Source organism: Neolamprologus multifasciatus, chromosome 6, assembly GCF_963576455.1.
Source record: "Neolamprologus multifasciatus chromosome 6, fNeoMul1.2, whole genome shotgun sequence".
Lineage (NCBI taxonomy): Eukaryota > Metazoa > Chordata > Actinopteri > Cichliformes > Cichlidae > Neolamprologus > Neolamprologus multifasciatus.
Window position 1 is genome coordinate 36,290,890 of NC_140444.1, and position 27,853 is coordinate 36,318,742.

The following is a 27,853-nucleotide window of genomic DNA, read 5'->3' on the forward strand; positions in this document are numbered from 1 at the left end:
ATACAAATGACTGTTCCAACAAATGAGGAAACGATCACACAGACCACTTCTTTCTTAGATGCGCGCCTGTTGTAGCACAATTCATAGATTTCCTCCAACGCAATGTCCGGCCCACTGTGCAGCTCAGCCAATGAGAGCCGAGGGCCTGCGCAGTGATATTAGCATACAGCCTGTATAAAGCGAGCTGCTCTCTGTCACACAGCTCATTCGTTGCTGCAGAGTACTGAAGGAACAAAATGCCTGAACCCGCAAAGTCCGCGCCCAAGAAGGGCTCTAAGAAAGCCGTGACCAAGACCGCTGGCAAGGGCGGCAAGAAGAAGAGAAAGACCAGGAAGGAGAGCTACGCCATCTACGTGTACAAAGTGCTGAAGCAGGTCCACCCCGACACCGGGATCTCGTCCAAGGCCATGAGCATCATGAACTCGTTTGTCAACGACATCTTCGAGCGCATCGCTGCCGAGGCCTCTCGCCTGGCCCACTACAACAAACGCTCCACCATCACGTCCAGGGAGATCCAGACCGCAGTGCGCCTGCTGCTCCCCGGTGAGCTGGCCAAGCACGCCGTGTCTGAGGGCACAAAGGCCGTCACCAAGTACACCAGCTCCAAGTAAACTGATCCTGCTGTCAGTCAATTCAACGGCTCTTTTCAGAGCCACACACTTTGTCCTGAAGAGCATACGATCTACCTTCAAACGTGCAGTTACTATGTTGCCAACTACTGCAATCGCGGAAATGCTGCTTTGAGTCAATGTAGCGGATCAATAGTGACACTCAGGAAATGTCCTCTTGTTTGTTGTGGAACGATGACAAAGTAACTACAAATACAACATTAATGCCACTTTACGTTTGACAGTCTTTACGTGCATTTCAATGGCTCCCCTGTGGACGGCGCCTCCGCTGCATTTCCTGCAGGACTGAGAGGAGGAGAGCCACCTCTGTCCCAAAGCCACTCTGCTTTTTAACTCCAGCCCTTAACACCATTTCCCACACCTGTAAACATAAACTACTCTATGCTCTTTTAGTACTGCCGACACTTTATTCACTTTTAGTCACTTATTTATTCAGCTATTCAGTCACTTTCATTTTAAAACTGTGTATATGCTGTGTATTAGTGATGGGATTTCCGGCTCTTTTTAGAGATCCGGCTCTTTCGGCTCGGCTCACTAAAAAGAGCCGGCTCTTTCGGCTCCGATCCGGCTCTTCAGATTGTTTTGTTGCTTTAATTATTTAATCATTAACAATAATATAAAATTATGCAGAAAAGGAATTACTAATGTAAAAAAAAGTGGTTTTATTTATATATGTTTATATATGGCCCCTAGAGACAAAGCACGTACAAACTCTAAAGCATATACAAACTCCAAAACACATTTCTAGCGTTTACTGAACTTCCAAAACAGAGCTACCCAGATCACTTAAATTACACAATTGAAAACATGTGTGTTGTTTGTTGTTTGTTTGTGTATTTATAGACAAGCACTCATATTTATTCAAATAATTTAAAAAAAAAAGTTCATTTACCTGTTACTACCACACACCAAATCCGGTTGTTGATACTTCCTGGCTTGTGTAGCCACTAGGTAACAAAAGCTCAACACTGCGCCCTAGAAACCTGGAGCACTTCTGTTGTCATTTGTACGTGTTTTGGAGTTTGTACGTGCTTCTGAGTTTTTATGTGTTTTGGAGTTTGTACGTGCTTCTGAGTTTTTACGTGTTTTGGAGTTTGTACGTGCTTCTGAGTTTTTACGTGTTTTGGAGTTTGTACGCGTTTTGGAGTTTGTACATGCTTAGGAGTGTGTACGTGTTTTGGAGTTTGTACATGCTTAGGAGTTTGTACGTGTTTTGGAGTTTGTACGTGCTTTGTCTCTAAGGTCCACCATAAATATACTTTATTTATTCACTCCACATAAAATGTAATAAATAAATCATATAATACAAAAAACAACTATTTACATTTTAAACTTTTAACTATTAAAATTTTCAGCTTTTTCCTTTTAAACAAATTTAACGTGAAACAACACAAAACACTGCAAACCACAACACAATTAAATATAAATTAAAATATTAAAACAAAAAGAAGATGCACATTCTCTGTCATACGGGCCTGCATGATTTCTGAATCCTTTATCATCTGCAACTGAAAATAGCGGATGATTACTATACCTTTCTAATGTGACGTTGTTGTCCCTCACTCTCTTTCTCTCTGGCTCTGCTCCTGTGCTACTGCGAGTGTAACTAATGCCCCTCCCCCCTCTGCCCAGCGCAAAGTACAGGCCGCGCATGCGGAGTTTAGCGGAAAAAAGGGCGAGAGAGAGGGTGAGAGAAAGAAAAAAAAAACAAAACCAAAAAAAAAAAACCTCACGGCTCCCAATAAGGAGCCGGATCGCGTCGTTCACTTCAAAGAGTCGGCTCTAAGAGCCATTTCGTTCGCGAACGACCCATCACTACTGTGTATGTATTATCTCATTTTTATTGCCTGTTTATTCCCTGTCCTTGTCTACAACGTCATGCAGCTCCATTGTATCTTAATTGCCCCTTGGGAATAAGGGGAGATAGCTCTAGTTATATAGAAAGATACATATAGCTATATTCTGATTTCCAAATGTATTCAATACAAAGCAAATTCCAAAAAACTGATTGAAAACAGTACTTTTTCCACAAAATACCTGAACACAAATGTTGCTCTGGCCAGTAAACTCATTTTGACAGTTTCTTTACTGTGTGTAACATGGAAGTGTTTTTTTTTTTTTTTTTTTTTTTTTTTTATATCCAAAGTTAAGTTTGTCATTTCACAAAAATTGCATAGCAGAATCCAAAGAAGCAGTAAACTTAAACTTTAGTATCAATTTGTCTGTATCGTTCTGATCTGGGGTTGCACCGTTTTTCTTATGTTATACATTTGCACTTTATGTGGTCCTGTGTTGATTGTCCTATGTAGCACCACAGTCTTGGAAGAACACTGTACTGTACCACTGCACATGGTTGAAATGACAATAAAGCTACTTGACTTGATGATGTGCACGTTAACACTATAATTACACAACTAATAGTCTGTAATAGTCCAAACAAACCACGCCTTTATCATTAAAGGCGTGGTTTGTTTGGACTATTACAGGGCAAACATTAGCTACCCTAGATGCCCAAATGGATACTAGGAAAGGTATGAATTACTACCATTAATATAATTTTTTAGATTAAGTTATTAATTGTTCTTATTTATTATTATAAGAAAAGGAGTCCAATGTGTTTTCTCTTCCCCCACTTGTGGTACCCCTGGATGGAAGGCATCTTTACCATTTGCCTATACTGCCTATCCCACAGGCAGGCTCTGCTGTGTCCTACCATCCAGCTTTCCTAGCCATGCTCAAAGAGGAATTTCCGTCAAAGCTATCTTCAATCTAATTCATCATTTGTTGGCTCCGTAGCCACCTTTCTATATGCCTTTAGATAGTACAACTATTGTAGCAAGTGCTGTGAATAAGATATATCTATCTGCTCGGTAACTGTAGCTGGAAGGAAACAGACTGATGCAGACTAAGAGATCAGGGCCAAAGTGTGGAAGCGAGCTGTCGTAAGGTGACTAACTAATGGTGATTTCTGATATACAACAACGTGAGTGAAACTCGAGGCCGCTGTGCTTTGGTTAGAAGTGAGCAGCTCTCACACAAGTCTCTGTGCTCCGTGGGCCTCCAGCTGCATCGGTGTGTTTGCTGGGAGTTCGCGGCGTCACTTTGTCCCACAGCTGCGCTCACCAGATGCTGCTTTTAACTCGGAGTGCGCGAACGAACATGTGTCTGAGCTGGAAAAGGGCTTTTCACGGAGCTCTGCTGCGGCTCCTTTGTTTTAGGAAAGAAAAGAGCGCAAAAAGCCGCCGAGCAGCGCTGAGCTCCGCACTGAGTCGCTGAGCTTTGGAGGCTCCACAAAGCAAGAGCAGAGAGCACCAGAGCCCGACACGAGGCCTGCCCGAGGAGACACGAGTCCGCTGTGGACTGCTCCACTGTCGGCCTGCAGTGCTGCTCACACACTCACTTTGAGCTCTTTGATCCCGAGACACGAAACACAAACTGAAGCATTGCGTGGCGCACGCGAGAGCGGCGCGCGCTACATTCACTCTCCACGGTTCTCATGGTGCGTTTAAGTGCAGCGTGACGCTTCCGAGTTGCCATCACTGCACCGTGACTCTCGATCACAAGCGAAAGGGAAAAATGTCAGAGGAAGCACCCGCACCTGCTGCTGCCGCCGCCCCGGCCAAGGCGGCCAAGAAGAAGACGGCGGCTTCCAAGCCGAAGAAGGTGGGCCCCAGCGTGGGCGAGTTGATCGTGAAAGCCGTGGCCGCTTCCAAGGAGCGCAGCGGCGTGTCCACAGCCGCTCTCAAGAAGGCTCTGGCTGCCGGAGGCTACGATGTGGACAAGAACAAGGCCCGCGTCAAGACCGCCATCAAGAGCCTGGTGGCCAAGGGCACTCTGGTGCAGACCAAGGGCACCGGGGCCTCCGGATCCTTCAAGATGAACAAGAAGCCTACTGACAGCAAAGCCAAGAAGCCCGCAAAGAAAGCCGCTCCCAAAGCCAAGAAGCCCGCTGCTGCTAAAGCCAAGAAGCCGGCAGCAGCCGCTAAGAAGTCCCCCAAGAAGGCAGCCAAGAAGCCCGCAGCCGCTAAGAAGTCCCCCAAGAAGGCCAAGAAGCCCGCTGCGGCGGCCAAGAAGCCCACCAAGAGCCCCAAGAAGGCGGCCGCCAAGAGCCCCAAGAAGGTCACCAAGAAGCCCGCCGCAGCCAAGAAAGCCCCCGCCAAGAAGGTCGCCAAGCCCAAAGTCAAGAAGGCGGCCACAGCAGCCAAGAAGAAGTGAGCTGCCAACACTCTCTCCTCGCACTCAACAACGGCTCTTCTCAGAGCCACCACAGCAACACGCCAGAGCTCCTTCCTCACAATCACGCAACACTTATTATTATTATTATTATTATTATTATTCACAATAATACCATTATTGTTAAAGCAACGTAAGATACTTTTTGGTGTTTTTTTTTTTTTCTCATAACACTTGCAGCTTGTATTACTATCATGGCTCACATTTCACAATCACAAAGAGTTTTATTGCCAAATGGGGGGGGGGGGGGGGGGGGGGGTTATGACATTAGCAAATTGCTGCGATACTTGGTGCAAAACATACTGTAAGACAACCCTTAAAAATTAAAAGTGCTCAGTGTGTGTGTGTGTGTACGTGTGCGCAGGTGATGATCAGCGCAACAATGCAACGGATGCAGAGAACACCGTATAGGGTCACGTGTTTGTGATGGCAACAGTCACATGTACACGAGTGCTGTGTCTTCACAAATCTACAACTATGTTTACAGTCATACCTTCATAGTCAATACATCACACCACTTCTTATCTCTTACTATGAAGCATTATAATACAAGAAACCTTTAAAAGTCATCACCTACACTTTTTTAAATAAACAACAAATATGACTGGAAATAAATTAATAGATGCATGTTATCATCTACGTATGGAATATTTTTCTCTTCTATTTTTATTTCTAATCTGCTGTTTTAGTGGAAACACACTGTATATTTTAAGAATACCGAGACAATATAATCAAATTAAATGCTCCACTCTACAACCCAACCGGACTAAATCTTGGCCAGTTGAACCGATATTCGGTGATTTCAAGCACACACTTTACTCCAAGCTGAACCCATGCAGCTATTTATTGTCGCATGTATTTATTTCATGACTAATGTCATGACCATTTTGATTACTGTACATTTCAACAAATGGGCTTCCTTGGCGTTAAGGATGCGGGGGAATTCCCATTATTTCAAAAATATAGACACAAAAACCTAAGCCTAGACGGAAGTGACTTTCCAAAATTTCCCAAATTCAGCAGCAGCGCTGAACACGTCGCAAAGGGCTCCACAATTTCCTCCCTCTGCACCTGGATAGTTCTTGCAGCACCAGAGTACGTCCACCACACGCCCCCCTCCCCCTCCTCTGTGTTATGGCTTTTGTGTTTGACAAAGTTTGTGGTCTTGCCTCATGTGTCATGAACCACGTCGTGTCTGTTTCCACGAGCTTAGGATCTGCTTTTAATGTCAACCATGATGCATTTCTACGGCCGTAGTTAGCATATCAGTAATGAGTAGCTCCGAATTGTTAAGAGCGTAAAAACGTGATGTAGTCAGTTGTGTTGAATGTGATCTTTTGACTTGAGCAAGTTTGCTAGAATAAAGTGACAGATTTGTGAAAGATACAAGCTAACGGAGGTGAAAAAGGCACGGACATCGATCACGCTGCGAGAGAGACTGCAAGTGGTTTTGATCCAAGAAAAAGTGTGCAGTAGTGATGGGATTTCCGGCTCTTTTTAGAGAACTGGTTCTTTCGGCTCAACTCACTAAAAAGAGGCGGCTCTTTCGGCTCCGAATCGGCTCTTCAGGTTGTTTTGTTGCTTTAATTTATTATTAATAACAATATAAAATTATGCACAAAAGGAATTACTAATGTAAAAAAAAAAAAGTGGTTTTGGTTGCCCCCAGAGAGCACGTACAAACTCCAAAACACATTTCTAGCGTTAACTGAACTTCAAAACAGAGCTACCTAGATCACTTAAATTACACAATTGAAAGTATAAGTGTATTGTTTGTGTATTTATACACAAGCACTCCTATATATTCAAATAATCAAAAACAAATGTTCATTTACCTGTTACTACCACACTCCAAATCTGGTCGTTGGTACTTGATGGCTTGTGTAGCCACTAGAATGGTAGGCGCTCAACACTAAAATGTAAATAGTTGTTTTTTGTATTATATGATTTATTTATTTATTACATTTTATGTGGAGTCAATAAATAAAAGTATATTTACAGTGGCCCCTAGAGACAAAACACATACAAACTTCAAATCACGTGCAAAACACAACAGAAGTGCTCCAGGATGCTAGGGACAGTGTTGAACTTTTGTTACCTAGTGGCTACACTAAGCAAGTACCAACAACCAGATTTGGTGTGTGGTAGTAACAGGTAAATAAACATTTTTTTTTTTCCTATTATTTGACTATATATGAATGCTTGTGTATAAATACACAAACAATACACATATGCTTTCATGCTTTAAATTGTGTAATTTAAGTGATCTAGGTAGCTCTGTTTTGGAAGCACAGTTCATGCTGGAAATGTGTTTTGGAGTTTGTACGTGTTTTGTCTGTAGGGGCCACTGCATATATTTATATATAAACATAAAATAAAGCACATTTTCCTACATTAGTAATTCTTTTTGTGCATAATTTTATATTATTGTTAATAATAAATTAAAGCAACAAAACAACCTGAAGAGCCAGTTGGGAGCTGAAAGAGCCAGTTCTTTTAAAAGAGCCGGAAACCACACCCCCCCCCCCACACACACACACACACACACACAGGCAAGAATAAGGTATTACTACATTTCCATATAGCAGATGAAGAGGCACGAGGATGTTTGCTCAGAAAGAAGTGTGTGGCTCTGAAAAGAGCCTTTGTCTATTAGTTTGGTGCGTGAAGCAGAGGCTTTGGCATTTACTTGGCCTTGGCAGGCTTCTCGGTCTTCTTGGGCAGCAGCACGGCCTGGATGTTGGGCAGCACACCACCCTGGGCGATGGTGACTCCGCCAAGGAGCTTGTTGAGCTCCTCGTCGTTGCGCACAGCCAGCTGCAGGTGACGTGGGATGATACGAGTCTTCTTGTTGTCACGGGCTGCGTTGCCAGCCAACTCGAGGATCTCAGCGGTCAGGTACTCGAGCACAGCTGCCAGGTAGACGGGGGCGCCGGCACCCACGCGCTCCGCATAGTTGCCTTTGCGCAGCAGCCTGTGGACACGACCCACGGGGAACTGCAGCCCGGCACGGGATGAGCGGGTCTTAGCCTTCGCTCTGGCTTTGCCTCCGGTTTTGCCACGTCCACTCATCTTGTAACTTCTCTTCACAGTGTTAACACTCAAAGGAAATGTGGCCCGATCGGCGCCGAGCCTGGCTTATATTTCCGCAGAGCGCGGGCAGCTTCGTCACACACCAATCGCAGACAGGCTCGCGGCAGCGCGCGTTTTCAAAGCACCTTCCTCCAATGAGCAGCACACACTCAGGCGGGGCGGTGCTACTCTGAGCGGTGCTGAGCACCACGTGGAGCCCCTCACCAATCACGAGCCGCAGCGGCGCCACGTCACAGCCAGTCACACACTTTAAGAGCGGCGAGTCTCCTCCGCTTGTTACATTTTCTGATTTGAACAGAGAAAAGGCAAAGAGAGAAAGAATGGCAAGAACCAAGCAGACCGCTCGCAAATCCACTGGCGGCAAAGCCCCCAGGAAGCAGCTGGCCACCAAGGCCGCTCGTAAGAGCGCCCCGGCCACCGGAGGCGTCAAGAAGCCTCACCGTTACAGGCCCGGCACCGTGGCTCTGCGCGAGATCCGCCGTTACCAGAAGTCCACCGAGCTGCTCATTCGCAAGCTGCCCTTCCAGCGCCTGGTCCGCGAGATCGCTCAGGATTTCAAGACCGACTTGCGCTTCCAGAGCTCCGCTGTCATGGCTCTGCAGGAGGCCAGCGAGGCTTACCTGGTCGGACTCTTCGAGGACACCAACCTGTGCGCCATACACGCCAAGAGGGTCACCATCATGCCCAAAGACATTCAGCTGGCTCGCCGCATCCGCGGAGAGAGGGCTTAAGCTGTCTGCACGCCCTCCTTCAAACAACGGCTCTTTTCAGAGCCAACACACTCACACCGAGAGCGCTCCTTTCTTACGATAACATCAAAAATCCAAATACTGACATTAGATTCACTCTGTATCAATCACGTATCAAAAATAAATCTTCATAGCAATGTAAAGGTTTTATTGGCGTGACTTCATACTGCCCAAATCCCCACTTCTGTTGTGTAATTCAATTTTATTTATATAGCGCCAAATCACAACAAAAGTCGCCTCAAGGCGCTTCATAACATGAAGTTATGTTATGTGTACATGAAGGATGTAAGTCACTGACTGCAAAGATTTGTCCTGTTATACTTTTCTTACGTGCTTACCCACTTTGACACAAAGATAGATGTGGGGCATCTGTGGGGTTTTTTTTTTTTTTTTTTTTTTTTTTCTTTCCCAAATTCAGTACAATATGTCACCATTTGTTGCTTAGATATTTCTGCTTGTTTAAAATGTCACTCTGAGATTTGACTAGCATTTATATTGTAATTCATTATTTGTGTATGATTTTGAAAAGTAGTGATTTTTATATTTGTCATGTAATAATTGTTGTTCTCCCTGTTTTCTCATTATTTAGAGCCACACACACATGCACTCCCATACTCTTACTGAGTTTGCTGATTGCTGTACTACTGGGCTGCTGTTAATGATCACTAAAGTATTTCTGGAAAGCACTTTCTGTGGTCCATTCTCTAACCTTGTCCTGAGGAAGCAATCACACCAGCATCCCAGAGATAACTCTCTAACAACAGAAAAGTTTTTGTTTTCGTTTTGTTTTTTTAATGTCATGATACATGTTACAGTGCGCTCACACCGAGGCATCCCGGGTCGAATTGAGCTTCAGGGTTTGTTTGCAGTACAGCTTCAAATCCAGAAGAGAACAAGTCTATCTGTCTATGTAGCAGCAGCCTGTATTCAGTTTAAATATTGTTATAAACTCCTATGGATCAGTAGATGTCACAGTAACATTTAACTTTTTCGGTAGTGGCACAAAGACTGAGAGAGGAGAATAGAGAGTGAGAAAAAGGAAGACAGCAGTAAGAAAGAGAGCAAAAAGAAAGAGGCAAGAGAAAACATGTAGTCAAATTCACCAAAAATAAATAAATAATAAAGCTGTAGGTTCTGTTTGCCCACCTTGTACTGTACACTGTACTGCTGTTAATTGTGGCTCCCACTTTCTCTTATAATAATTATTATAAGATTATATTTTTGTCATTTTCTAGTTGAGTGAAGAAGCAAAATTATCTTAAAAAACAAACGTTATTTTTCATGTATTTCATAGATCCTTTCAGTGCTTTCCAGGAGTACACTTAAAAAATGCCAGCGAACAGTCTACACAGAGCATACTGATATGAATGGTAGCATTTTACAGGATTCACTCTAAACATGGCATAAATAGGATGGCTTCCACTACATTGATGTGACGGACTACATCTACAATCTATTCTCCACTCGTGCAACTGGGCTACACGGTGCTCAGTGCGGAGTCTGCATAAGAAAGGAAGGGTTTGTATGAATTCAACATCTTCAGTGTCAAACAACTCTACTTCCAGTTTGCTTCAAGTACAGGTCTCTGGCCAGTGTCTGTGCTGAATAAATGCAACTTTAAGTGTTGGATGATTTGTTCAACTGAATCTGAGAAACAATGTTGTGCATGTTTCTCATCTTATCTGCTTTGCCACAAATAGTTTAACTTCTACACCTTCTTCGAGACCCTCCAGACCTCCCAGAGCCTCTAGAACTAAAGAAATCTATGGAAAGAACTAAAACAGAGTTGATAGTAAGAGCCTACAGGATCTGAAGACAGTTTATGTGGAAGAATAGGCCAGAAATCCCACCTGAGCAATGCTTGTGACTACTTTCTCCACACAGGAGAAATCTTAAAGCTGCCATCACAGACAGGGTTTTTTCCGGTAATAAAGTAATTCATTTCCGTTTTCAATATTAAAAAACTTAATTTATCATCTTTGATTTCTTTGCATGTGTGACTGGATAATTTATTAATGAGATCTAGTTAAAAATAAAGCAGCAGCACTTAGTGATCTGTACAGAGTCTTGCATCCCCATACAATACATTACACTAGGTTCGACTCATTAACCAAAACTCGACTGATAGATTTTACATATCATCTAATATTAAAAGTCTTAAATATGACACATTCTTAACAGACTTTTCTGATCACATGGTGGTTATGGAAATAATATCGTGGGGGTGAGGATACCTGGACCCGGGGTATAGAGTATGTTTGGGGAGTGTGATTGTGTGTACATGTCCATTTACGTTTATTCCTGCGTTGGGTGAGTGCTGAGTGTTTGTATATGTGTGCATGAGGGTGGGAATGCATGTCTGTGTCTGTGTGTGCCTGTTTGTCTGTGTCTATATGTCAGGTCGGGTCTTAGACTTCACCTCTCTGGGAACTCCAAGGCCCTCCAAAGTGTGGAGGCCTATCTCCCCTCACCACACTCCCTGCCGGTGACTGATGCCCTCAGGGGTCGGTGCGTTGGTGGTTCTTGGTGTCCGGGGCTGGGCGCTCAGGTATGTACCAGCTCACTCCCGGTGACTACTTGGCGGGGCCTGGCGCCTGCTGCTCGGTCAGGCCTCTTCCGGGGCGCGGGGGGCCCTCGGGCCTCCGGCCTCTGTGCCTGCGGCTCGGTTCACTCTGGCGCAGCTGGCTGCTGGCAGAGCCGGCGGGCACGCCGGTGCAGCCCCCTCTAGCTTCTGCCCGGTGGCTACTGGGTGACCCCTCATCTGGGGATCCTCAGCCCTTCCCATGAAGGTGGCACGGATGCCCCTCCGGTGGTCCTCCTTGGGCTCTTGCACTCTGGGGCCTCTGGATGTCTGGGGCCTGGATCTCCTCCATGCCTGCTTCATGCCCTGGGGGACGGGGCTATGGCTCTCTACATCATCTTGCAGACCATTACATGGGGAAACCATTTGAATACAAGCGCGCCGATCCACACAGGTGTGCACATGGGTGTTCACTATTCGTAGACTTAAATCACACCTTTCTTGGCTGCTACTTCAAAGCACATTGTGCGCTGTCTGTCCTGCGTGCTGCACAACAACATTCAATATTTAGTATTTACTGCTGTTTACACTTAGCTAGATTAATGCGATGGTGTTGTGTATAGTATGTTGCATTGTTTTGTTTTTTTTTTTTGCTTGTTTTCTATTCTTTTTCTCTCAACAGGTGATCCCGGAGATATTTTTTCTTCCCCCCTTTCTCACTGTCCCTCTCCCCTTCTGTTTTTCTTTTCCTTCCTCTTTCTTTCTCCCTTTCCTATCCCTCACTCATGTCTGTCCCGTCTGTAACAACTGAAAATAAAATAAATAATAAAAACAAAGGTCGATCAAATGGACCAATACGGCAATGCCATGATGATCCATTTGGCAAAATAAATCCATTGGGTATCCTTGTTGGTCTTCAGACAAGAATTCTGACGGCTAAAGAACCAAATGGGACAGGCGAAAAAAAAAAAAAAAAAAAAAAAAAAGGAAATAATATCGTGTTGCTCCCACTAATTTTTGAACTATTGAAAACTGAATACATCTTTGTTAGCAGACGGGTTGCTTGTGCCTGAAGTTAAATCTGAAATTAAGAAAATATTACATCTTAAGATTTTTACTGCCTCTCTTCTTAAACGACCCATGTGTAAATTTTTTAAATTTAAAGCGAGAGAATTAAATCATGCTAAGAATATGAAATACAATGAAAATGTAAGTAGATATATATATTTAAGAAATAAGAAGGAGAAACTGTTAGGATGCCTGGGTCGTTGACCCAGGGTTTTTGAGTTTATTATATTATTTATCATTTCTAGTCTTTGGTTTCTTTGAGTTCTGTCTTATGGTTTATGTCTCTGTCTCCTCTAGTTGCTCTGTCTCCCCTGGCAGCTGTATCCCCTTGTCAAGTTCGCGTCTCTGTGTATCCTTAGTTGCTATATCCCCGTGTCCAGTCAGTGTCTGTCTGCCCTGGTCCCATGTCTCTGTTCCCTCTGCAGTGCCTGCATGTGAGTCTGTGTCTTTAGTTCAGTCTGTGTTATGTTTCCTGTTTTATTTGAAAGTCCGTGTCTCATGTATATGCGTCCGGTTTTGCTTCCTTTGTCTCGTTTGGCCTGATTTGCCCCAGCTGTGTTTCCCTCCTGTTACCCATTCCCTGATCGCTCCCCCTGTGTATTTAAGCCCTGTGTTTCTCTGTGTCTGTCTGTCTGTCTGGCAATAAAGTTGAGTTTTGGAAATACACTTTTGCCTCCGAGCGGCTGCACTTTGGGTCCTCCTTACCATCACTCCTGCCTGCACACAGCGCTAACCTGACAGAAACAAGAAGAGGAGGAAAATCAAATGATGTCTCTTAAGGAGAGCATTGATCGAGTCAATAGAGAAGTTTTATTTAACATGGTGAGACGTACTGAATTTCACGGGAATAGCGACTATATGATTCTAAATAATCAAAAGAAGCGTGGAAATTATTTCATTGTCTCAATTAAGGACAAACATGGAAAGTCAGTTTTTAAAGAAGAAGGGAAAAGACAAGTTATTAGGGACTATTGTTCGGAGATGTTTTCACCCATAGTTACAAACAGTGATGCTATTAACAATTTTTTTTGAGTGAGGTCGAACCATTAGATTCTGTCATTTATGAAACTTTGCTTGGAAAAATTAAAAGAGAGGAAGTGGAATCTGTGATTAATCAACTTAGCACCGATAAAACACCTGGTTTGGATGGACTTCCTTTGGAATTTTATAAACTTGTGAGTAAAGAACCGTTTCAATTATTAACTCAGTATTTTAATGAAGGAATAGAAAGAGGAACAATGGGTAAATTGTTTTATGAAGGAGTTGTGTTCATTATATAAGAAAGGTGATATTAATAATTATAGACAATTAACAATAATGAATGTAGATTATAAAAGTTTTGCTAAAATAATTATGAACAGACTAGAGGCTGTATTAGATATTATCACTGAAAAAGAACAAACTTGCGCAATCAAGGGACGAATGATGTGGGATAATTTATGTATGATAAGAGAAATTATTTATAACGGAAAGGATTGAGAGCTCTGCATCCTAGGTTTAGACCAAAGGAGAGCTTTTGATTCTGTCTCCCATTCCTATTTATGGCAAGTAATGAAAGCTTATAACTTCCTGGATCAGTTTATTTCCATTGTGCAATTGATTTATAAAACATCCCTAGTGCGAGTGAAAGTAAACGGAAAACTCTCATTCCCTTTTAGTGCTGAGTGCGGGATTAAAGAAGGATGTCCTTTAAGTGCTGCATTGTATGTTCTTGCAATCAACCCCTTACTGCAAAGGATAAATAATTAATTAATATGGGGCGCTGTTTGTAAACTAAAACATGCCAAAATTAACGGCAACATTTTTCCACATTTAGCTCTAAATCTTACAAAAACATGTTTTTTGAGTCATTTTTTACAACATTTAGTAAAATATTTGTAACTTTTTATATTTAAAACACAATTTTAAATGTTATATTTAAATGTTAAATCTAAATATTATATTTAAATCTAAATGTTAAATCTAAATGTTACGGGAAACTAAATATTTAGCTAATATGCAAATTTATTGTACGGGTCAACGGAAATACCAAAATAAAAGCTTCAAGAAAACCTCCCGCACTAAAGCGTGCCGGTCGTGGTCAGGTTGTGTGTCTGCGCTCCTCTCACGGTCACTTTTCACTGCCATGAGCTGCTTTACCTATTCCCTACCAGCATGTCCAGCGATTTAGCTGAAAACATTGGAAGAGCCGTTTTGTCGGCCATCCAACGATTCAGCGGTAGTGCACCGCTCAAGGGCCGCATTACTCAAAGACCGCTGAGGCCAGAAGTGCGAGGCTTGTGAGATGGGACGGTCTAGCCTCTGTCGCGCTGCCCAGGTTGCCTAGCAACCATGATAGCTGGAAACGTGTGGTTGACAGAAATGAAGGAGAACATATTTTGTTCGTTTGTTTGTTTCTACACGAGCTTTGTGTGATTTGATAAGTATCTGAGGCTGAGACCACAGGACTGTAAAACATGATTGTTGGGCTTCATTTCTGTACTGAACAGTCATTTAAGATTAGCTAGTAAATAACAAATAGTTAATGTTGTTCATGAGACTAAAGTCATCTCACTTTGGTAATGTAAATATAATATGGCCAATATTATATTAATCATTATTAGTTATTACAGCAGTGAACATGAACTCTGTGCCAAACACTGAGCTTCAGTAAAGATTCAAGTTGCATTTATTTATATTTCCTATCACCTTAAATCTTCACTTAAAGACAAGTATCTGTGACAGTGTATATATAGATGTATTATATATAGGAGACATATTGTTCTTTTAATATGTTGGCATTACTAAATTTGGCTCAATGCTTATATATGTGTGGAAGAAGCAAATGTACGAGCTGTGATAACTGTTTCTGATAGAATGAAGAGTAGACTGATATATGAAATATTGCTTTATTGGGTGAGAAAATCAGACCATGTCATAACTGCTTTAAGTCATACAGAATAGATATCAGAGCCTTAAACAGGCTGACTTCTACTAAATGGGTTAAACTGGGCAGAAAGTATACATCATATTCTATAAGGATGTTATGTGTTTGTAACACTATAGATCAACTTACCTCAGAATATATAAAGCATATAAACAATTACAGCAATATGATGCAACAAACACAGCAGTGCTACTGATCCAAAATACTCAAAGCTTCATAAAACTGAAACAAACAATTATTTTTAGATCCATTCAGCTGCTGATACATACTTTAGGTTTCTGAACATTAAACTTGTTGCTGCCTTTCATAGTGTGTAACTTGAAGGCCCCGAGTACTTTCTCCCACACTGCAAACACTGGGATGATAATATTATTTGAACATTACCTAATAAGACTGATTCAGGACAGACAATTAGTTATGTTAAACTTTCCTAGCAGTCCTTCACAAACAGGGAACAGTCTGTCTATTCTCTCCATCTGTCAGCTGCTGCTGGCTCTTCCTCCTCCTCTTCCTCACACACTGCTGAGTCCTGGTGGATCATCAGGGGTGCAAAGCCTCACAGATGATGTGCAGCAGTGGGTCCCTCAGTCTGTCCTCACTCTGGACACTTGCAGTCGTCACACATGGAAATCAAATGTGTGATAAGCTGCAGGATTCAAACACAAGTGTAACTTATAAACACATGTTCATACTTTTATTCCACAATCAGAGAGAAAGAAACAGAGAGAGAGTGCAGGACAGACAGACAGGTGACAGTCTCAGGTGTATACACTGCTACAAACAGAAGGATTTAGTGTTATTACGAGTGCTAAACAAGAAGAGTTCCCAGCTGGTACAGTGGACACATGTGTGACTGCTGTGATTAAAGCATATTTCTTTCAGCGTAACGAGTGAACCGTCAGCTCGTTCAAACACACGTTAAAGTCCGTTTGGCTCGACACCACTGAACAGAGGCAGCAATATAACACAGCTAACATTAACAGTGCAGTGAATCCTGCTTGTGCCGTGATATTCAGGACTGCAAACCGAGCAGCATCACTGACTTTCAGCCTGTTGTGTTTGTAGATATATGACTGACTTTAATTATCATCACATTCTCTGTAAGATTAAGGTCGACTATCTAACGGCGTATAAAGTAAAGACTTTAAAACAAAGTAAACTCTGAAAGTACAAACATCGCTAATGTCACATAACTTTGCCGGCATGTGGCCAACAGTAATATTTTAATGTTCTTCATTATTAAACATTTGCACATAAATAAGTGACATACTATTCAGAACTTACTTTTGAAAGTTTACTCTTTGGCCGCTCCGCTGCCACTTCGTTGAAGTGTCTCCCAGTCCCAGTGCACTTGTTAGCATGTTTTGGTTCGTGCATCTGGTTCGTCCGGTTATTGTCTCCCCAGAAACATTTCCGTTGTCTTTTTTCCTATTTCCGTTGTGTTGTGTGTGCTTTTGCAACATTTTTCTTTTTGCAAGTGTTTTTTCTTTTTGCAGCGTTTTTCTTTTTGCAAGTGTTTTTTCTTTTTGCAAGTGTTTTCTGAAGTTGCAGTCCGTTTGGCTTCTCAGGGCCACCGTAGTGTGAGCTGTGATTGAAATATTGGAAAGGATCACACATGAATCACAGCCTAAGTACTTCTTTCAGCTCTTCCTTTCTGGTTATCCTACTTCTGACACCTGGACCTCAGCCTTTCCAAATCTCCAAAAATGTTATTTATGTAATACAATTATACCTACTGAGCTTAAGGAGATAGAAACAAAGTATTGATCCTAATGAGCTAGTATCGATCAGATACCAATACTAGAGTTAGTATTGATCCACCTACCTCTAGTGCACAGGTGTCAAACTCCAGGCCTTAAGGGCCGGTGTCCTGCAGGTTTTTGATGTGTCCTTGATCCATCACAGCTGATTTAAATGGCTGAATTACCTCCTGAACATGTCTTGACGTTCTCCAGAAGCCTGGTAATGAACTAATCAGGTGTTTCAGGTGTGTTGACCCAGGATGATATTTAAAATTTGCAGGACACTGGCCCTCGAGGCCTGGAGTTTGACACCCCTGCTCTAGTGTACACTCCTCTCTGTGGTTTAGATATTATTTTATTACTATTATTTGTCGTTTAAGGCTGTAGAGATTGGATTTTACTGTTCCCTAGTTCTTGTTTTGTTTTGTTTTGTTTTTTCTGGGGAAAATCTTCTCTTCACATGCTTTTAAGTGGGTTTCAGGGTGCTCTGCCTAATTATTACACTTTTCTAGTTAACATTTGGAGCTGGAAATGGTAGATGCAAAAATAAAAAAACAAAACAAAAAGGAGATTGATGCTGATTGATGCATCGATAGGACAGCTTTTGCAGAGTTTGTCCCTTTGTAGAAAGATATCGAGATTATATCATGTAACAACTGGGAACACGAGAAGCTTGAAAAGTACCAAGGGCTCAGAGAAGATGTGGAGGGGTGAAGGTACAGTGGTCCCAGTGGTAACTGGAGCACTAGGTGCAGTGACTCCCAAGCTAGGCGAGTGGCACCAGGAAATCCTGGAACAACATCCGAGATCTCTGTCCTGAACAGCAGGATACTGCACAGGACCCTCAAGATCCCAGGCCTCTGGTGGAAGACCTGAGCTGGAAGGATAGACAGTCTGCAGGGGCAAGAGGGGAATTTTAAAATAATACATTAATTGATTAAAAGATTATACAGTTTATATAATTTATATGTTCATTTATGTAATCTACACACGCACAGTTACTTTAGCCTTCCCCACTGCTCTGCCACCAACTTACCGTAAGGTTGACAGCTGCAACTATTCTGGTGCATGCTGCACTATGGAGGTAATTACATTAAACACACGCAGCACTGAGGCCGTCCAAAATGCTGTACATGTCACAATGCTTTCACATTTACAAGATAACTGCAAAACACTGATTAAATAAATACAAGATGCAGTTGCGTTCATAGTCAACATCACCAGAACTCTTACCATCAATAACACACACTGCAGTAATCGATATACTTACAGGTATCTGAACACACACTGGCAGTCCTGGACTTTCCTCACCACCAGCCTATATCTGACATTTCCCACTTCAGTGTGCAGCTCTCTTATTCCAGCCACGGGGTGCCCAGCATTCCCAGGCTTAATGACTGACGGAGTGGAGCCGTCAGGGTGCACGCACTCAGAGCATGACTCATGACCAAAACATATTATATCCAGTAAGTAAGATCAACTCAGTTTATAGTGTCATTTACTGCTTATATCATTAAGGGCAATAAAGAGTACTGTGTGATATTTTGGTGGGGATTTATTTATTTTTGTTGTTTTTCTAATGCAATTAAAAACATAAATACCACCCTCATGGGTATACAGTTAGCTTGAAGATCAGACGACGGCAAGTTAAGTCTAAAGTCAACTCTTTTAGTCTGACACAGAACTTCTTTCTTATCTTTTTTTTAGTTTGTCATTCAAATGATAAAGTATGTCTGATCTATATGGTAATAAACATCAAATAAAAGTCAAATATTTAAAGTCTACCATCAACTGTTTACATGCTACAGTTCATCCTAACTATTGTATAATATTATTTATTCACTTTTTAAAACATATCTGAGCCTGACATTTTTGCTTTAGCTCTAGCTCACGTGGAAAAGAAACTTTTCACTGAACTCTGTACTGTCCTATGAAAAACTAAGTACAACACCTGACTCAATACTTTGTCGAACAAAACAAACCACAAAATTCACACTGATGTAATTTAAAAAAGACAAGTGTCAGTAACAAGATAAACTAATGTTCAAATTTGCTAATAAAATAATGCTGACAACCTACTGAGCACCTTTCATGTGTACTTTCAGTTATCTCCTAAAAGCTGGAAAAGTAGATTTCAATCAATAAAAGACTCTGTGACTGAACTGTGCTTTATTTTAGGTCACCTTCAGATATACGTTCAAAAAGGATAACATGCCAAATGAAATATAACTCTCCAAATGATGCTATAATTGACTCTTGCACACGGGACGTGGGGAAGAAAAGTATTTAAACTTCAGTCTCACATGGTTATTGCTACAAGAACGTAAAATATGATTTTGTGAATTTGAAAACACAAAGGATTGTGTGCTAAAATCCTTCAATTCAGAGACATGCTTACAGCATTTCTCTCTCATATCCTTTGCAGCTCTCCTTTTTAGCTCATTATTTTATCACCTTTTTTACTTTTCTGGTTATTGCCCCCTCTCAGATGTGACTACAGGGAAGCTCTCTGTCCATATCTCTTCCTGCTGTACTGCCTTCTGATGACTTCTTTGCCCTTCTCTCAATCTTTTCTATCTTTTCTTCACATCTTTCAAACCTACATCACTTTTTCACACCTCCTGATATAAAACTCCAGTGTCATTTTTGTTCTATATAAATCTCTGCTTTTTCACCTCCTCTGCTATAGCCCATCCTTTCTCCCTTTTACCAGGATAAGAAACTGATTCTTAATACTTCATTTTGGATGAATTGTTTTCCCAAACGCAGCCAAAATCCAGGTTTTACTGATAAATCTTTGCTTGGTGGAGGGACTTTAAATGTTTTCTTCTCTCTGCTGCTTTTCTTTTTATACTGACCGTATTTATTTTATCCTGCAGTCAAGTCAGGTGTGCATGCTGTTTGTGAGGCAAAGCAGAGGGAAAGGCAGGATTACAAATGCACAAGAGGCTGATTAGACAATGCGACCCAGGAGGGCGCAAAAGTAAAGATGAAAGCAAAACTAAACCAAACCAAACTTTTTCCACCACTTAGTGAGTAGTTGACATCAGTGTTGGTCAAGTTACTTGAAAAAAGTAATCAGTAACTAATTACTGATTATATCCCCCAAAAGTAATCCTGTTACTGATTACTTATTTTCAAAAGCAATTAGTTACTAAGTTACTTTAAAAAACACACGATTTACAACCTGAATAGGTGATAAAGCAAAAATCTTTCAGCCCTATTCTACTTTTTCTGCATAATCCATCATACAAAATGTAATCAAATGAAAAAGTCCCTTTTTAAAACTAGTTTTATTAGTTTTAATCTTTTAACTTTATGCATCAAGCAAAAATTAAATCATATGCAACATTCTCTGACTGGAAGAAATTTGTTTAACATTTAAACCTATTTTCTGCATATTCCAGCACATAAAATAAAATAGTTTTTTGTGTTTACATTCACTCTTTCAAAGATGCAAGTAAAACACAGCATAAAATAAATCAAATCAAAGACTCAGCGGTCCTGTTGCTCTATTTTCCCCTGCTTAGCAGGAGTGGAGCAGGCGGAGGTTTGCCCTGGTGCAGGTGTGCCGCATGTCAGTGGAGTTTCTCTGTGAATTTCGCATTCCCGTGGCAGCATACTCGGTGCTTGCTCGGAAGTTTAGGGGTTTTTTCGCTGTAAAAAGAAGTTTTCTTCCATGCAGTGAACAGCGGACACTTTTGTCACTTTTTAAGGAATCAAACTCAAAGTAAGATCAGTATTTCCACGCTTTAAAAGCTGCATGGTCGTTCTCTCTCCCGCACTGTCATGGTCCCTGGCAGTCAGTCAATCGGATTATGCGTTATTGCCCATCTCTGGTCCACATACAGAAAGTGTCATAGAAAGATTAAGGTATCATGCCACATTTGACCTCCGACCTCTTGTTCATGGTTACTAAATTAAGAGTCAAAGTGAAAGACAAATTTGAAACTTTGTTACTTACTACCATTGTTTGGAATAGATGGGAATATAGGGAATTATTTTTATTTGAAGACAGCGTTGTCAAGAGAGACAATGACCTGCCTAGTTAATAGGAAATATACTTTACTATGATATAATAAGCTCATGTTATTCATGTACTTTATTATTAAACATTTAAACAATGCAATGAATGTTACACATGTAGTATATCTGCATATCTGTATAAATAAAAAAGAATTATGTCAAGTATAGTAAAGTGAGTTTCATCAGGACAAAATAAAGTGTTAAAGTGGATTGTTAATGTTGTCATTTTTATGCTTACCATCTCTACATTGTTTCAACTCTGTGATGAAAGGAATTCCTTTGTCCCCCTCCCCAGCCTCTTGAGGTTCTGGGGGGGCTGTAATGTTTTATCACAAGCACATCCTTGTGAAGGGTTGTTTGATGTTTGGTAAGCTTCCTGCCCTTTTTATGGCTTCACTGTGTTGTGCATGGTGAACCAATATAGGAATTGAACCATACATTGGGTGTGGGGGAGATTGGCATTTTATGACTAAGGATGTTGCTAGAAACAGTTGGTCACGCACACAGAGAGACACACTCAAACACACACACACATTCTCACATGCATACAGATGTTTACACATACACACGCGTGGTGCCTTGTCTTAGAACCATGTGGGCGTTGCTTTGCTGTGATGTGTATTGTGTGAACTGTTTTCCCAATAAAAGGAGGAGGCCGTCGTTGGGGTCATTTTGTGGTAGACACCAACGAGGCCTCCCTTGCAAGTAAATCGATCGATCACTGCCTGTTTTGTTTTCTTCATGATGCATAAGTCTCTAAACTAGCGGGGCTTGTGGAAACACAAACCCAACATAAAGGCCCTTGCTCTTGTTGTTATTTCAATACAAATTTCTTAAAGAAGGACAAAGAAAAGGAAATAAATAAATACAAAATATCACACTATTGCCCTTTAATTAGTTTTAAAAACCTGACATCTGTGCAGACCACAACTAGACAGATAAGCACATCGGATTCAGATTTGATTTAAACTAACATCTGTCGGTCTCTAGAAGTCTAAAACATCTGTTTCTACCATTAAACATCCAATATACTCAACTTCCCAGAAAGCTTTGACTTCACGTGTGAAAATAGGAACGATTTTTGTTGTTTTGTAGCACGATATCAGCTCAGATATTAAACTGCATAGCATTCAGCCCATGTTTAAACAAAATGTGGCATTTTCTGCTATTTCCTGTCAGGACAAATGGAAATGAAAATGTAATTTGCTTTAATATGATGGAACTAAAAAAGCTTGATTTTCATCATTGACTGAGAATATTGGATCTGTCTCCCAGTCTGGCTGTCCTGATTATAATGATGTATAAACCTTCAGCTGACGAATAGATGCCAAAAGCCAAGAAAACCATAGAATTGTGCTCATTTTGCTGTCAGTAGACGACATGAAAAGAGCTGATACTGAGATGTCTTTATTTCCTTGATGCCTTGTTGGCATGTTGAATGAGTTGTAATGTTTACAAGTTTTAATTTTTTTTGACTTTCTGAATTTCCCTCCCCTCTGTGGTGAGAAATAACTTTGCATTTGCAGAGCTAAATTATTCAACAAGTTAATACCTTCACAGCGAGGTCACCTGCGGCACGAGAAATCCATTTTCATGTTATTTAATGTACCTCGGTACAATGGCAGTCCTGTAATGAAGTGCCTAATTTAAAATGTAACATCACCTATTGGTTAAACGAGCTTAGATTATAGGACTCAGATGTTTTCATTTCTAGTCTTTAAAACCTGTCTCTACCCATCTAGTATTAATTCCTTCTGGGATACAAGTATGTATATTATGCACACACACAAACACACATGCAGCTATTACACATTTCTTGTTTTTATACCTAAGATCAATTATTGTTGAATGAAGACATTTTTCAAACACATGTAAAATGTGGCCAATTGTGTTTATTGGGTAAAGGAAAATGTAGAAGGGGGAAAAAGGGGGGAAAGAAAAAAAGAAAGAAAAAGGATAGAAAACCCCAACAATCCCCTCTGAGCAAGCACCAGGCGACAGTGGATAGGAAAAACTCCTTTTAAAGCGAAAGAAACCTAAAGGAGAAACCTATGGCAGAACCAGGCTCAGGAGGGGGGCAGTCAACTGCCGGGACTGGTCGGGGGGTGAGGGTGAAAAAAGAAAAGGAGGGAGGGGAAGGGGAAGGGGAAGGGGGAAAATGAAGATGGAATCTTCGCTGTATCTATGAAGCGCCTTGAGGCGACATTTGTTGTGATTTGGCGCTATATAAATAAAATTGAATTGAATTGAATTGAATTGAATAGAGGTGGAGGAAGACGAGGTTACATCAGGTGAGAAGTAGCAGTGTCTCTCCTCCAGAACCAGAAGAAGCGTTTTTTCTTCTTTTTCAGATACTCTTCCACGAGCACTTTTTTCTCAATGATGAGGGTTCTCAGCTCATCCATTGTTTCTGTGTTTTCTTTCTCAAGTTTGTTGCATCTTTTCACCATGTCTTCTAATTGTTCTTGTTTTTCTTTGAGCTTGTCTTTCAGTTCTTTAACTGTTGCCTCCTCTATTTGCTTTGCCTCGTGCACATCTGTGTGCATGTCTTCCAGCTGCTGGTTTCTCTTCTGGATTTCTTGAAGTCTACACTGCAGGTCTTTATGTGTTTTCTGTTGTTCTTGCTTTTGCACCTGGATTTCAGTGGTTTTGTGCTTCAAGGTCTTAGAAAGTTCTTCAAGTTCTGTATTTTTTCTCAGCATTTCATTTATGCTACTCTGCATCGCTGAGCATTGATTTTCCAGTTTTTTCTTTTCTCCTTCCAGTACAGTTGTTTTGTACTTTGTTTCATTATACAATTCTTGGAGTTCTTCATTTTTCCTCTGAAGAACAAGTTTTTCTTCTTCCTGTTGTATTTTCTGTTGGTCTCTTTCTTGAAGCAGCTCGTTATTTCCATGCACTTTTTTATCAAGCCTGATTTGGAGCAATCTGTGTTTTTCCTCCATCCCGTCAAGCTTGGAGTCCATTTCCTTCTGTTTCATTTCCATTTGCTTCTTGTTTTGAAGCAACTGTTGATTTTTGTGCAGAGTTTTGTCATGTTTCACATGCAGAGCTTTGTATTTTTCCTCCATGGCTTGGAGTTTGCTCTGCAGGTCTCTCTGCTCTACGGGCTCTTGTTTCTTGTCTTGGAGGATCTCTTTATTTCTCTCCAGAGCTTCATCAAGAATTACTTGCAAGCCTTCATTTTGTTTCTCGATGTTCCTCAGCTTGCAATCCATTTCTTCCTGTTGTATTTTCTGTTGGTCTTTCTCGTGAAGCATCTCTTTATTTTTGAGCAGTGTTTCCTCAAGAGTTATTTGGAGCATTTTGCATTTTTCCTCTAAGACTTCAAACTTGCGGTCCGTTTCTTTCTCGAGCATTCCTTGTTGCCCTCTCTCTTGAATGAACTCTTTATTTCTGTGCACTTTTTTATCCAGCCTGATTTGGAGCAATCTGTGTTTTTCCTCCATCCCGTCAAGCTTGGAGTCCATTTCCTTCTGTTTCATTTCCATTTGCTTCTTGTTTTGAAGCAACTGTTGATTTTTGTGCAGAGTTTTGTCATGTTTCACCTGCAGCGCTTTGTGTTTTTCCTCCATGCCTTGGAGTTTGCTCTGCATGTCTCTCTGCTGTGTGGACTGTTGTTTCTTGTCTTGGAGGATCTCTTTATTTCTCTCCAGAGCTTCATCAAGCATTACCTGCAAGCCTTCATTTTGTTTCTCGATGTTCCTCAGCTTGCAATCCATTTCTTCCTGATGTATTTTCTGTTGGTCTTTCTCATGAAGCATCTCTTTATTTTTGAGCAGTGTTTTCTTAAGAGTCATTTGCAGCATTTTCAGTTCTTCCTCCAAGACTTCAAGCTTGGAATCTGTTTCTTTCTCGAGCATTTCTTGTTCCTCTCTCTCTTGAATGAACTCTTTATTTCTGTGCACTGTTTTATCGAGCCTGATTTGGAGCAATCTGTGTTTTTCTTCCATCTCGTCAACATTGGAGTCCATTTCTTTCAGTTTCATTTCCATTTGCTTCTTGTCTTGAGCAACTGTTGATTTTTGTGCAGAGTTTTGTCATACTTCACCTGCAGCGCTTTGTATTTTTCCTCCATGCCTTGGAGTTTGCTCTGCAGGTCTCTCTGCTGTGTGGACTGTTGTTTCTCTTCTTGGTGGATTTCTTTCAGTTTTTCCAGAGCTTCGTCAAGCTTCTCTTGGAGCTCCTGATTCCTCTTGACCATGTTTTCCTGTTTTATGTTCTCTTTTTTCTCCTTTTGGAGCAGATCTTTATTTTTTTCCAGAGCTTTGTCAAGCTTTTCTTGGAGCTCCTGATTCTTCTTGACCATGTTTTCCTGTTTTATGTTCTCTTTTTTCTCCTTTTGGAGCAGATCTTTATTTTTTTCCAGAGCTTTGTCAAGCTTTTCTTGGAGCTCCTGATTCTTCTTGGCCATGTTTTCCTGTTTTATGTTCTCTTTTTTCTCCTTTTGGAGCAGATCTTTATTTTTTTCCAGAGCTTTGTCAAGCTTTTCTTGGAGCTCCTGATTCTTCTTGAGCATTGTATCCCCTTTAATGCTCTCTTTTTTCTCCTTTTGGAGCAGATCTTTAATTTTTTCCAAAGCTTCATCAAGCTTTTCTTGGAGCTCCTGATTGTTCTTATCTTGGAGATCCCTTTGCTTCTCCTCAATAATACCCTGTTTTTCCTGAAGCTGGTAGGATAATTTTCCTAATTCAGCGCTCTTTCTCTCATTTTCTTCCGTCAGGATCTTAATCTTCTCTCTGTTCATGAGATTTTCTTTCTCCATTTCTTCCAATCGCTTTTCCTCTAATTCTACCTGTTCATCCCAAGGAAGAGAGCTGATATAAGGGTCTAGGGACTCATACCATGGAATAGAGCTGGGGTCAACTTCTTGTCTTTCTTGCTGTTTCTGAGACATGTTGGAGTCTGTATACCGTGAGTACGAAAAGGATCCAAATGTTTGAAAATGTTTTACTGGTGAACGTTTGAATGCTGCTAACACAAGTGCTGCAAATAACGGACTAAAAGTTGTACATCCGCACCCCTATTTAAGGATTCATGAGGATCAAAGCATCAAAGCTTTAGAAGCCTGTGACATCAGAATTCCATAAGCCAATGAGGTTGTCACATGACATTTTTGAATGAGGTCATATTTTTGTATGAATTTTTTTTTAAATAACATCAACATTCCGTAAGCCAATGAGGTTCTTACATGACTTTTGAATGAGGATAATTTGTTTGCTTTTTGCTTAATTTTAGCAGCTTTATGTTTGCAGCTCACCACAGGTTGAGTAAAAGAGTGGGTGAAGTTTTGCCTTTTCCCATCCTCCTGTAAGCTTTGATGTTTTTTACTTTTCATGCTTCAAGTATTCATAAAAAATTTGGATAATTTTCCTTTTTTGTGTCATAGCGAATACTAATAAACCATATAATACATCTGCATTTTAAAAACTCACATCAATTCGCTGATGGTGTATGATATTAAAAGGAAATGAAGGCTGCTTTTTGATAAGGTATGCTGCAAATGCTTATCTTATCAGCTTAGTGTGGGATCACCGCAGTCATAGTTGGGATATATTGTGTACAGCGAATATATCCCAACTATATCCCAACAAATCAAATGAAGCCACTTTAATGTGTCGCATGTTTAATTTGAAGCTTGTAAACATAATTTTTTAATGATAATACATTCCCAATAACTGAAATAACTCTTAGCCTGAGAGACGGAGGCAATATGAATAAATAAAACAGATGAGAGTTCTAGTACAAACTGTAAACTTCAACCCGACTGTGAGCATTTGCTCCCATATTCTGCCAAATGCTTGTAATCAATCTAAAAATATGTTTGAGATATTACTATTCTGGATATTAATACATAATTTAGTACTGTTTTCATCTCTGTGGTGTTTATGCTTAGCTTCCTGAAGGTCATTTGGCCAATTTTGAAGCAGTGGGGCTCTCATCTAAGTGTTTCCTTTCCACAACCTTCTGTGGAAGGTGTAAATGAGGAGAAACCGAGAGCCAATAATAACTTTCACGTTCATTTCCAGGCTGTTTTATTTCTCCAAGTACTGTGAATTGGCCCAAGGCTGCAAATTATGGAAGTGATACTTTCCAAAAAATGCATTCTTCGCAAAAGATTTTACTATTTAGATTCAGTCTTTTTTGGGTGTCCCCCTCCTCACAGTTAAATTGTGTGCAAGCATAAAAATCAGCACTAATTGTCTTTAAAGACCATCATGTGAATTTGGTTCTCCTGCTGATTTAACAAGCTGCTGCAGTGCTTTGTGACATTTTTGGCATATTTAAAACATTATTTTTAACCCATTTTGACCCCGTGTGGATATTTTTGACTGACTCCTATCAGACATGATCTGAGTCAGTTCACTTCCTAGTAATGGTACTTTATTAAAATTGGGTCTGAATGGCTAAAATAATTATGTTAATCTCTATGTTATGTTCTAAGACATCCAGTGGGATCTTGCCTGGGTATTTTCCCTTTGGAGATCATCAGTGCACACCTAACTCAGAGGCAATCATGAGCAAGACCCAGAAACTACTGGAGAGCTTATACTTTATGTCTCATCTGGCCTGAGATGTCCTTGGGATCCTCTGGAGGATCAGGAAAGCGTTGCTGGGTAGAAGAAAACATGGTGGTAACAAAGTAATAAATCAAGCCAACTGCTACTGAAAACAAGAAGTAATTGAAACATGAAAAACAAATACATGAACATGAATGAACTGATGAAGAAGCACTAACACTAAAAACCCCAAACAGAAAAATACATTTAGATAACCCCGTTAGTTCAAACTGTATTCATGTGTCTGACCTGAAATGAAACAGTGCCATGCCTCATTCATTACAAGACAGTCCATTTTGGACTATC

The 27,853-nt window shown here is 40.9% G+C and overlaps 3 protein-coding genes and 1 pseudogene across 3 annotated transcripts; 3 read left to right on the plus strand and 1 right to left on the minus strand.

Annotated features, from left to right (window-relative positions):
* The first annotated feature begins 205 nt into the window (after positions 1-205).
* Positions 206-984, plus strand: LOC146517565 (histone H2B 1/2). Its single transcript, XM_085164290.1, has one exon. The coding sequence runs from the start codon at positions 237-239 to the stop codon at positions 609-611; it is 375 nt and encodes a 124-aa protein (XP_085020416.1). The 5' UTR covers positions 206-236; the 3' UTR covers positions 612-984.
* A 2,711-nt stretch (positions 985-3,695) lies between these two features.
* Positions 3,696-5,006, plus strand: LOC146517566 (histone H1 pseudogene; annotated as a pseudogene).
* Positions 5,007-7,484: 2,478 nt separating this feature from the next.
* On the minus strand, positions 7,485-7,993 carry LOC146517567 (histone H2A). The gene has a single exon (XM_085164092.1). The coding sequence runs from the start codon at positions 7,932-7,934 to the stop codon at positions 7,548-7,550; it is 387 nt and encodes a 128-aa protein (XP_085020218.1). The 5' UTR covers positions 7,935-7,993; the 3' UTR covers positions 7,485-7,547.
* A 237-nt stretch (positions 7,994-8,230) lies between these two features.
* LOC146517568 (histone H3) lies at positions 8,231-10,094 on the plus strand. Its single transcript, XM_085164083.1, has one exon. The coding sequence runs from the start codon at positions 8,276-8,278 to the stop codon at positions 8,684-8,686; it is 411 nt and encodes a 136-aa protein (XP_085020209.1). The 5' UTR covers positions 8,231-8,275; the 3' UTR covers positions 8,687-10,094.
* Positions 10,095-27,853: the final 17,759 nt, after the last annotated feature.